The 12,967-nt window shown below is 40.6% G+C and overlaps 1 protein-coding gene across 3 annotated transcripts in view; it reads right to left on the reverse strand.

Annotated features, from left to right (window-relative positions):
• Positions 1–12,967, reverse strand: part of LOC119527929 (PR domain zinc finger protein 2-like) — a 97,869-nt gene that overhangs the window by 21,710 nt on the left and 63,192 nt on the right. For 2 of the 3 annotated variants that reach the window (XM_037828487.1, XM_037828485.1), the window contains exon 6: positions 11,420–11,546. In XM_037828487.1, the coding sequence (XP_037684415.1) occupies positions 11,420–11,546 (127 nt within the window). Of the gene's footprint in view, positions 1–6,384; positions 11,547–12,967 lie in introns of those variants that run through there. The other variant, XM_037828486.1, reaches the window with a different exon arrangement.

A 12,967-nucleotide genomic window follows, 5' to 3' on the forward strand; every position in this document is an offset into this window, starting at 1 on the left:
AGTATAGGAACATAGTTTATGTGTCCTATTGAAATGAAGGTGGTATCAAAGAAAAACAGGATTGTTATGGATTTAAGAGGTTAATTTTAAGCCCCACAGTAAACACAAAGAAATTATCAGAGAATATGACCATAGAGATGAAAAGTAGAGTAGGGGTTAAGAGAAATGGGGGAAGGGGCAATGGGGAGTTAAGAAATGAGTGTATGGTTGCTGTTTGAGGTGAAGGGAAATTTCTAGTAATGGATGGTGGGAAAGAGCATTACAACATTCTAAATGTGATTAAACCCACTAATGGAAGGCTAGGGAGGGGGTGAAATGGGAAGATTCAGGCTGTATTTATGTTTCCACAATTGGAAAAAAAAAAAAAACAGTGCCCATGATCTGATCTAGATGCAGCTCCAAAACTCTTTACTCTTACCTAACTTGCAATCTACTTAATTCATCACACATCACCAAAGCAAAATATTTGGGTTTTAAAAGGTCATGTGAGATGTTCAAACTGTTCATTTTTCAAAATCTGAAAGGGCTACAATAAGCCAAAGGACAGGCAGAGTTAAAATGGGACTAATCAGCCTATGCCAGCAATAATGATGAGATGAGCCATAGTCAGCACTCCAGGTGTGTTCTTACAAGGCTCATACTTCACAGCAATCCTGCCAGGTAGAACTTATCCCCATTTTACAGAGAGGTAAACTGAAGGTAAACTAACCTACCCAAAGGAGCACTGCTAGTAACTGGTGGAACAGGGGTTTTCAATCTGGCCTCTTAGGTCCAACGCACACCACAGTAAATTCCACAGGTATACATTTTCTCACACTCAAAGGTACAGCTGGGGAAGCAGTTTTCCCGTCTCTCCTCCACCGAACACACAAATCCATTTCAGACTCATTTTTAACAAGTTATCTGTTTGCAAAGTTCTGATCAATGTGTACTTAACACAGAATCAAGAGTAAAGCCCAAGCAGTATACTTTCACTCCACTAAGCAGTTTTTTTGGTTAGTATTTTTTTAATATGGTTTATCACAGAACAGGTTTTTTGAGGGAGAAAGCACAACAGTCAGTCACTGTGAAAACAACGTTCACTAATTCCAAGTAATCTTTGACAACTGTCCATGAACTTTAGAGGAGTCTGACTCTTTAAGACTCAAGAGGGTCAGAAATCAAGTTAATTAAGCATCATTTATTCTTGATTTAATATTTTCTGCAGTCTAGTGCAACCATGAATTTACCTTGGCATACAGACAGTAATTTACATTATTTTCTATCCTCAGTTCCTGAATTTATAATTTTCATGAAATCACAAGTACAAATAGATATTTATTAAGCTCAACACTCAAATGTGATCTCTTTATCAAATATTTCTATGATCACATCAAAAAAGGAAAAGATACTTTCTGTGATAATACATTTAGCTAATAATAAACTCCTAAAAACTAGCAAATCTGGAATCAATAGAACTTGGGACTAATAATGATTTCTATCTATCTTATCTATCCATCCATCCATCCACCCATCCATCCATCTATCTATCTAGGATGGCCACTGAGAGGGAAACTATAATTTCAATGACTGATAGATAAATAGACAAGGAGATTGCTCCACCTTGTAAAAGGTAAAAAAAACTGCTCAGGTGCTATCTGCAGCTTAAGACTGCCAGAGAGGAATAAGTGTTCCGTCTTCACTGAGGCACTGCAAAGTTAACAAGGCAGGACAAACCAAGGCAGTTGAGGCACTCACTTCTCACTGGAACACCGGGCACTCTGCTTAACCCCAGTAGCAACTATTCCGCAGAGAAACAAGCTCCAGTAATCTCATACATTAAATTAAAAAAAATGACAGAACAAGAAAAGCATTATTCTAAACCTCAAATTGGCAAAAGAATGAAAACTAATCTGAGAAGCCAAACAGTAGAAAGAATAACAACAAAAGGCCCTAGAATTGCATTGTGGCACATTCTAGACTGGAAGGCAACTTCTAACACTGCACATACAAGAGCCATAATTCGGTTTGGGGTTCTAAACATGAGTGAGCAAACCAGTATGCCTTCATTTTTGTGGCATGTGGTGTCCATGAAACCGGCAAAAGAATGCACCAAGAGATAGGATTATAAGTACAAGAGGAAATGATTGTTTATCATTGTAGCTTTAACAGAAAAATAAGGAAGGGACCCTGGTATTTTAGCCTAGGCAGTACTGCTTTTATTTTTAACCAAAGCAAAGAAAATACTTTACAACTCTATATAACTGATAACAAACAGCTAATGCATTAAGGGTGAAATTAGACTTTGGTCACTGAGACATTGGTTAAGCTAACAAAAACATAAAATTGAAACTTTTGAAAGTATCAAATTATCAAGGATTTTACATCCCATAATTTTATTTTAGAAACTGTGGTATTTTTATATAATGCATGCATATAATATCATTATATTTTATTATTACAATGTATCTCCTGCCTCTGAAACTATTCAAATATTCCTTTGTATATTAAAAATTAAAAATTTAAATATAACATTTAAAATAATTACACAGCATTTACAAACTTATTAAAACTGCCATCAAAAAGGACTTTCAAATTTCAAGATCATTTCTACAAAAACAGGAAGAACAAATAGCCACAAAAAATGCTTTGGAACACTGAGAATTTGCAGCTATGAGAACTGTCTAGCCTCCTACCCATAATCCCTCAGGACGTTTTCTTCTTAATATATGTGCCTTCCATACAGGTTTTAACCTTTTACCTCCTCCTAGATTTTAGAGAAAAGAGTAGAACAGGAAGGAAAATGCTTAAGAAATTTGATAAATGAAAGCACAGATTACTTAGCAGTAGTACAGTCTCACCTACTGTGCATGTTTAGGGTGAGGGGGTCAGGTGTTAACTACTTCCTAAATCTTTAAGGAACAACTGAATAAAGTATGAGCAGTAAATTTTCAAGAAGAAAAAGCCATATTACATATTATTACAAATTCAAGAAGTTCCTTGCAACTTGATACACACACACATTTTAAAGAAACCACTGTGGCATACAATTAAGAAATCCACCCCTGCCCCTCAATAGGAAAATTCAAGAGTGCACACAACCAAACAGGTCAGGGCAACTCAGTTCACGTTCTGGCTTCCTTTCATGCTCTTCCTCCAGAATGAGTCAAACAGCTAGAATAGAACAGCTTTTTCAGAAAACAAAAACTCTTAAGACAGTACTGTTTCAACCAGTTCAGATATGTGTTTCTTTAAAGGGAAAAATCAACAAAAAGCTATTTCCCCTCAAATATTCTGGCAAAACAAACAAAAAATAAAACACAACCCTGTCTTTCTTGTTATCATTTTGTAAGAGTGAAAGAAACTAACAAGCACCATTTAACTCAATTATATCCACAAACAAATCAGAATTCCACTTACAATCAGTTTCCTGGTTTAATTTTTAGAGTGCACATTAATTAAAACATGTGCATGATCCACAACACTGAGCTTAAGGAAACTTTTTAAATTATATTTCATTCATCAGAATAGCCAATCATTCTCAACAAAAGAACACCACTGCAGAAGAAGCAGCTAAACATCAAAGGTTTCTTGCACTCCTCAGTAAGACAAAATTAAAGAGCTCTACAGTCCTAAACTCAATCCTCTCTGCCATCTGCACTGCAGAGGCAGTTATGCAAAAGCAATGTCTTGCTCTGTTTTTGTGGCTTCTAAGCTGATGCCAAAATAATATAAAACACTAAAGGGAAATGATCTATTCATAAAAAGTCCCAACCAACAAATATGTCATAAAAAAAAAAAAAAAAAAAACACTTGAAAAGCAACAGCTAACAAAAGGTAAAACTGTAATCAATCAGGTTTTTTTAAGAAATTATTTGGGGTACTAAAACAAATACAGTCTATCTATTCAATCCATAACCTACCAAAGTAAAAATAACTGAATGCATCAATTCTCACCATAAATTGGCCCTCCAACACCAAAGTCTTCACTTAATCATTGCCTTATTATTTAGGATTGAAGTGGGGAATTCTATAGCAAGTAGTAAAATTTCACCTTGGCTAAGGGATAAAGCCAATAAAACACTGCTACTTATTCAGTATAACTGCTCTATTTTACAAATATTATGAATAAAAACTGGATTTAAGACAAGGTAGTCACTAATTTAGTACCTGTGTGAATTTAGGCAACCCACTTAACCTGAGCAGCAGTTTTCTCATCTGCAAAGGAAGATAGCGTTCTCTACTTCGCAGGGCTGTTTGGAGGATGAGCAAAGAGGCTATGGAGCACTGAAGGCTGTGCCACGCACACAGGAGGTGCTGAAGAAATGACTGATTGCTGTCACTGTTGCCATCAACAGGAAGATGTGACTCTTCATACAATATGCTGTGCAGGTAAGTGCCAAATCATGAGAAATGCCAATATCAAAATGTATCATAATACATGAATTCAGACAAGAACTCTGGTAACGAGCAGCAAAAAATAAAGACAGCTACTTTCAGTATTCATCCTTTTCCCTTTGGGAAGCAATAGTGTTTTCAAATAACTCAACTCTCTATGTCATTCGGCAACCCTAAATAATTTCAACCAAGTTATTAACATTAACGAAAGCAAACTTCAGAACTGTCCTTGGCAGCATATGAAGTATAAACAAGCCATCGAATGCCAAACAAAGTACTAGTCTATCTGAAACTGCAACTTTCACACTCTCCATAAAGCCTTTCACTGACAGAAATGTCTATTAATTTTTAACTTCCATAATGGTGTTCTTGTGGAATTTACTCAATTCCTCAGTTCTTTAGAGGCAACTTCAAATAAAAAACCATAGTAAGTTCACATATGTTAACAAGCACATGAAACAAGACTCAATGAGTTTAAGAAACAATAATCCACACTTTAGAAAAAGAACCTAGTGTTCACATTTAAGAAATTTTTTTTTACTTTCAAATTATAACTGGATTTTTAAAAGTCAACTCAACTATTGAACTTGCTGTAATAAGAGTCTTGTTATTTCTTTATCTTTACAAAAAGTAAATCAGAATCACGTTTTTTCTGGATTAGGCAAGTCTCACCTCCCAATTTACATAGGGACAGGAGAACCAGAGTAACAGTGGAAGTATAGACCAAGAATACTGTACCTGCTAATACACTATGTTAGGATGTTTGAAAGTTTTTAATCATGGCATATGTTAGGATTTTTACAAATTCATCCACAGAAATACAGTTGAAAACTTGGCAAATGCCTTGCCAAACTATAGTTCATCCACATAAATTTCCCTATGAACAAGTTATACATAAGCAAAAACCAAACAAAATAGAAATTGATTTATCTAAATTAGAAGCAATTCAGTAGCAACACTAAATATCAAAAAAAAAAAATCCCTAACTCCTGCTGAAAGAAAAAAAATTAAAACTGCACTGAGCTTTCAGAAACAGTACCACAGTATCAGCAGAGAAATGAACCTGGCATGCCAACTATCAGAGACGAGACATCACTGCTCAGCAAAGGCATCACTGAGCCAGAAGTCAGCAAAAGACAGGCCCTTCCAAAGCTGACCCACCAGGATGCCACTCGCTTGGGCCAATATGACAAGCCTGCAAGCCATGCAGCATTTCATGTTTGGGCTGCATTTCCAAAGGAACAGTGCCACTTCCAACTGTCCCATGCCCTGCTCCAGCACCCACATACAAGAATTGTGGGTAAGTGCCCTGCAAGTATGAGGCAGCAGGACCTGAAATGGTGGCAGAGAAATGTTACTTGCCCACCAAGCACCCCATGAGTACAGTACAGGGCCTTTCATCCTCAGCTGCCATGCCCAGGCCTTAACACGCCACACTGGCCATGGAGACTGAAGCAGAGCTGTCAGCTACTAGGGAGGGCCAGGAAGTTCAACTCCACTGACACTCACCTGTTTTCTGCTTTTCTTAAAAGTATTTTCTTAATTTTAACTTTAAATGGACCCAGATTTATCACTTCTATTACTGTTTCCCACTGCAAGTTGGCAAATAAAAATGGATGAAAGGCAGCATATTATGTAGAAAAACGAGCATGAAAAGCCTGGGTTCAAGTTCTGCCTCTGACATTGACTGGCAACCTCCCAAAGTGTATGTGGCCTTATCTGTAAAGTGGAGACGATCTGTAGATCCCAGGGTGAAGGCGTTAGATGAGAATGCACATGGGAGCAACCCAGCACCAAGCACCTCTCTCTGGGAAGTTCTGGGTCTCCGCAGAACCGTTCTGCATCTCTGTTTTCTACCTGGTGTCTAGAAGTTTGCTGTGACCTCCCATTTCCCACTGACTTTCTTTCCCCAACTCGTACATTGCTCTCCCCCCCCCCACCTCGGTTTCCTTCTCAGTGGTCCTCTCCACTGTGCTTTGCTTTGTGACCACAAAGACTCATCACCACCTCTCCTCAAGTGCCCCTGCCCAACCATCCCCTGCCCAGGACCCAGACCCTGTCAACTACAACACCCAAGCCGTCTGACCTGCACTCAGCTGCAGGAGAGTAGACTACAAGATCCTCCTTGGAGGCGCAGTGCCTGTTCAGTCACCTGTCTGATCTCCCCTCACAATCCAACCTCTTAGTTTAGTGCCTGGTGGAAAAGGGGTCACTATGTCCATTAGCAGAACAGTGTTTCGCAATTCAAAAATACTCATACAAGTTTCAATGTGGCCCTCACTATGTACCACCCCAACTATAATTTCCCAAGCTGTACTAGAATGCCAACCTTATCCCTCCTCCTGGAATGCTCTGCTCCTAAAATTTCAGGGGCCTCAGAAAGGCCACTCCTGACTACCCTCCACCGTCACGCCATACCTCACCTCCCCCCTCAACATTACAAGACTCATCTTATTTATTCATTTGTTGACCTACAGTCTCCTTGCATTCTAGAATGCAAATTCCATGAGAGCAGGAGCTTTTGAATTTTTAGTTTTCTGCTTTTACTCCATCTAGAATAATTCCTGGCACAGACACACAAATACTTGTTAAGTGACGGGGGGGGGGGGCGGCAGCGACACATGCACCATCCATCCACTCATAACTTCTCTCTGACTTGCTCACGATCCCCTAAGATACTCTGAACGCATTCTGTGTTCCTCTCAACATACTGAAATCCCACCATTCTGTAAATAAAGCCTCTCCAGTCACCCCAGCCCACAAGTCCTTTTTCCTCCTCTGAACATCTATAGTCTGTACCACCTGTACCATTAGGGATGCCCTTGTTTTTTACTGCCTTAGGCTGAGTTACCTTTGCATTTGATCTCTTACCTCCCTAAACTGACTACAAGTTTCCATAGGCTTCAGTTACTTAGCAAGTATCTTTGGAATCTTTGGAGAAGAAAGTATTTCAAACACACGCAACTTCAAAAAACTTAAGTGTTCTTCACAGTAGCAAAGTTTTTAATTTCAACAATTTTTGACTGGAATATTTAGAGACATGAAATATTGCCTCTTTAAGGTGATTATAATTTAACTGGTCTATGGTAACTAAAAGTCATCTAGATAAATACTCTAAGCTGGCTGATCCTCTCGGGGACTATTTAAGGATTTTATAAAGGATTATCAGAGCCTATTAAATGACCTTAAAGCTCTATGCTCTTTATAGTTCATTACTGATTTTGTTATAAACTTTCTTCTCTTCACTGTACAGCTATCAGCTATAAAATGCCTTGCTTCGGTAAATCTCTTCTCGTTCTAATTTCCTCCTTCTAATCCGCTGTGAACAAGGCAGTCCACAGGTGAGAATGAGGCCTAGGAGAAGGGGGAGCAGGCATCAAGGGGGGGCTCTGAGAGGGGAGGAGCAGCGAAGGAGGGAGGAGATCCTGTACCCACGTTGGCTTACACAGGTGCTCAATAAGTACTGACTGATTAAACATCACAAACTTGGCAGTTCCTCTGCAAGACACATACAAGTTAACCATCAGTCACACTGGGTGGTGTGGCACTTACAGTTACCACATACCTGCATGTGTCGCAGGGCATTTTCCTTTCTATCTTCTCATTTGCTCTTAACCATGACCTTGTGAGATTCAGTAGTGCTGACATCATTTTCTATGACACCCATTTCTAAAACTATGGAAACCATGCCTCAGAAAGGGGACATGATTTGCCCAAAGTCACACTCATGGTAAAAACCCAAGGGTGCTGTATTTTTCAATCCTTCCATTAAGTCCATTTGTATAAAGCCCCTGTTGTTCCTTTAGATGAAAAGAACTTCAGGTAAGTCTCTTCTGTAGTCAAGAAAGCAGGACAACACATTCTGGTATTATATTCTACATTTTAAACAACATTTGCAAATTGTCTCTCATTTCTCACACTAATGAGTTGATAAATTCCTCTATATTTGGGCTTTCTGAGCTAATTTACAGATCACAATCTTCCTATAGTTCACATTAAAAGAACCTGGAACAGACACTAAAAACCCTTCCTTCTTCTCTACCTGAAAAGTTTGAGCTATCCCACCCAAGGAACTTCAATCTTCCTATAGGAGCTGCTCTGACATGTAAAAAGTAGGTTGAATTACAAAGCTGACAATCTAAAATAAATCCAAATTCAAAATTATAATACCATGTTCTTTCCCTTCACTATGTGTTTGTGTGAGTCTTTGTTCACCAATGGACGAATATTTATTGAGAACCTACTATATAAACGCCAACCATCCAGGCGCTGATCAGCTATCTCCTGAGTGAATGTCTCCCCCATGAGATTAACGGGCGCCATGAGCAGGGCTACTGCTGCTTTTCTGCTCATCACTGTGAGCTCAACAATCTAGCAGAGTGCCTAGCACATGGTAGGGGCTTAATAAACATTAGTCAAATGAATGAGAGAGACAGAAAGGAGAAGGGGCCACTCTGTATGTAAAGGCATCAGTGCTTTTTATTACCCAGAATGCGCCTTATGGTCCACCAGAGGACTGCTGGATTCTGAAAGGCACCACATGCAATGCACAGCTGTAGGCATAGCAGCTGTCAGGCAAAGGAGCTGGGGGGCGCACAGCTATGAAGAGTTCAGCTCTTTGTTTCTCTCTGCTTGTCTCATAACCAAAATGAAGTTCAGGGCCACTGTCAATCTACCTGCCAGCTGTGTGTCTTCAACATCTGGCTTTCAGAAACACTAAGTTAACATCACTGCTGAATGAAGTTTATGTTGAATCACTTTCTGACATCACTGCATGAAAAGATTTTATTTAAATGTCTGAGATCACACGTAAGACCTAACAGAACTCAGTTAATGCAAGAAGTTCTCCATTTCTGTTCTCTGCAAGCTGTAAACTTACTTTAACAAAATGTTTTATTTAAAAACAAAAAAGGTTTGTCTCATTTAAACTAACCAAACTTTAGGTCATGAAGGGGGCAAACAGGCCTCTTTACCAGCAGTCTGTTCAAAACAGACTAAATTCCAAAAGTGAGCTTCAGGTTAAGTCTTTAAATTAAAACCTAGAAATCAGTGGTTATCTACTGTCCAAAGTAGCTATAAAAATAGTAATAGCTATTTAACTCAATATAAAAACTCAACAACCCAGGCAGCTATAAAAATGCAGATGAATAAGTTCACATATCACTAATAATACAAAGTTCCCATTTTCAGTTTTTTTCTCCACACCCAACTAAATGAAGAGAAATAAATAAGGGATAAATTTATCAATAAATAAATAAAAAGGAATAATGAAATATGTTCTAAACATGCAAACCAAAGTATGCTGAATAGAAAAGTCTTAAAATGAAGTTGGTATTAAATTACTAATATATTAAAATATGAGCTATGTTTAATGGCAGAGTAAAGATCTCCACCTCCATCTCCAGTCCCCCGCAAATCACAACTTACCTGGAAGGGCTGCTGACATTTGTTACAAACATAACGAACACTAAATAAAGGAACAAGCTGAATTATGTGAAGAGTCTGCAAACAAATACTAAGCCTACTATCAACAAAATCCCAAAAACCCAGTTATAACAGTTAAAAACAATACCCTGGGAATTTTCTGGACCATGGTCACTGGAATCAGGATTAAAGTATTTAATGACCTAAAGCAGGAATTAAATCACATTTAGTAAACAGAGGCCTACAGACTTCCGTTTGGATGAGTTAGTTGTATCTGCATCATGCTGTGAAATACAAACAGAATGTATGTAACTGAAAAATCAGAATGGACTTCTTGCCTACAATTTTTAATATTACTTTTAAAAGTAATATTTCCAAAATTTAATTACCGTCATGACTCTCTCTCCAGTATGTTTTGAGCAGAGGACTGACTCATTAGCTCAGATGATTATGAGAACTGACTTTTTTAAGACCTAAAGGAGGCAAAATATTTGAAAATACATTTTTACTTATATAAATAAGAAACTACCATACTGTGTCTTGGCACATATTCAAACTGGGCTCTATGAAAGCCTCACAAATTCACATTAAAATTCTTGATTAAAAAATGCCAACGATGCATCAGTATGTCAGATGCATATATCGTATTCCAACCAAACTATTTTTCTAAAGAAAAATTAAGCTCTCCCTTTTAAAAATATGACTCCAGTTTACCTTTAGTTTGAAAACGTCATGAAATGAAACGTTTACAATTGAGTCGAAAATGACAAAACAGCATACTCTTCTCAACTTCCATTTTTTTAGACAGCATATAATTTTCCGGAAGATTTACTGGGATAAAACCTTCATCCAAAAACCAAAAGGGTTTTGTTTCTAGGGTTTTCGTTTGTTTGTTTCCCTTCTCTGCTCTGCTCCGGTGCCCAGATGTGGAGTGGGAGTTCGCTGCTGTAACTGCAGCATCCGTCAGGAAAGGTTAATTTCCCACCCATCTTTCAAAACCCGACGACGGCTTTTTATTTTTAAAGGCACTGCCAGGCAGCGCCAGCCGCGCAGGTCGGAAGACCGCCGCGCTCTCCACCGTCCCGGGGCCGACACCGAGAGGCCACGGAATCAATCTGCGGGGCTGGAAATGTCACTCTTGGAATACATTTTGTGACGCGTCTGCTGACGAATACGAAATGCTAAAAATATACTTTGCATACATGACTTTGACGAGGACCTGACATTTTCCCCACTCGCAAGTTCGAGGATTTTAACATTTTTCCTGGGGTGAAATGACAACCAACAGCCGACGCCTCCGGCGCTCGCGGCCGCTTACTTTTCCGCCGCCCAGTCTCTAACTAACAAGTTAGAAAAACAGCCCGAGAGAGCAGGCGTCCGGCGGCGGCGGCGGCGGCGACTCCGGGGCGCGCGGGTCAGCGCCGCGGCCGTGATTCAGCAGCGGGGACGGGGCGGCGGGGACTGGACCGGGAGCCGGGCCGGAGTGGGGCTGGCGGCCGAGCCCGGAAAAGGTCACGGAGCCGCCGCGGCGCCGCCGCCCTGAGCCCCGCGACCCCGGCCCGGCGGAGGCGGGGCGGCCGGGGCGCGGCAAGGCGCCGGGCTGGAGGCGGGCTCCTACCTTTCTTGCTTTTCGGGGAGTTCCGCTTGCTCCGGGCGCTGGCTCGCTCTTCCTCAATCGCAGCTGCTATCTCGGGGTTGTCTTCCCCATTGTACCAGACCAGGAGCTCCTCGCCCGGCGCGATTGGCTGTGGGGAGAGAAGAGACAAGCCCCGGGCCAATCAGAGCGGCGGTTGTTGCCGAGGGGCGGAGCGCGGGCGCCGGGCCAGAGGGCGGGAGCCGCCGCGCGATCGCAAACAGCTGTCGGCGGCGCCCGCACACACTTCCTCGCCGGCCGCCGGCCAGCCCGACAGGAAGGGCTCCTTAACCCTTTGGGGCCGCGGCGTCGCCGCCCGGCAGAGCCGCCGGGGAAGGAACCCTCTGCTGGAAGGAGGACCTCACGTCCCCGGCGGCCGCGACAACCCGGGCTCTCCAGCGAACGGCCGCCGCGGGGTCCCAAAGTCCAGGCGCCCTGCTTTTATCAAGGGTCCCCACAGCCGGGCTTGCGCTTTCAGACAGACGACCGTGGATCTGGTCACATGGTATCAAATCTTACCTCTTAAGGCCTCGTGACTACCCACGCAGAAGAAAAAATAAAACATGCAACAATTTTGCCCATGAAATCGAAGTTAATGCAAAATTTAAAGCATAATTAAAAAGAACCAAGAGGCCTGGAAAGCGGTGCTGAATAATTACCAGCGCACATTTCAGATTTCAAGAGCAAGTTAAGCATGATGACAAGGAAGAACTAACTATATGCCACTCCACATTGATAAATGCGCTGCTATTTACTCACAAAAATGCTGAAATCCTGCGGAGGCAGTGCAGAGGACCTGTACTCGTCCTACCAATATATTATCTACGCGTTGTCACCAACCTACTCCGGAACCATGACGAGTTAGTTCACTGTTTTGCCCTTTGTATCAGGCATCAAGATTTTAGATTATAATTTTTAAATCTAGAAGGAAACCCTGAAAAGACTTCACACGAATTATTCTTCTAAGACATTAAATTCTTAACAGGCAGGTATGGCATGGTGACATTCACCATCACAGATTACACCTAGGAAAGAAGACCCTGAAGATAAAGTAGACTGAGTGGAAAGATAAGACCCCTACACAGAATCTGGGCAAATGGCCTATTGGTTTCTCTCAATTATCTGTTCAAAAAGCCCCAAGGGTATCCATACAAGTAAAATTCTATCTAAAGCTATTTTAAATGAATGAATTAAAAAATAGAAGGGAAAGCTCTTCCTTAAAGTAGAACAACAATCAATGAAAATGATGGAATCAGAAAATCACCATTTGGCAATAGACACAGTAATTGATTCAGACAAGAATCGTCAATGGAAGCTAAAACTAGTAGGTAATGAGGAATAACTATTTGCAGTCTCAAAGTGTCTCCCCACAAAATGTTCATTAGGAAGGGAAAAAATAGCACCTTTATAATGAGACACATCAACATCATATGCCTCCTGAAATGATGCACAAAGAACAGTACACTTCTAGGTAATTTCTGCCCAAAATACGAAAAATAAACATAATCATGAAATATCAAACAAGCCCAAATT

This window comes from Choloepus didactylus, chromosome 2 (genome assembly GCF_015220235.1).
Source record: "Choloepus didactylus isolate mChoDid1 chromosome 2, mChoDid1.pri, whole genome shotgun sequence".
In the NCBI taxonomy this organism is placed as follows: domain Eukaryota; kingdom Metazoa; phylum Chordata; class Mammalia; order Pilosa; family Megalonychidae; genus Choloepus; species Choloepus didactylus.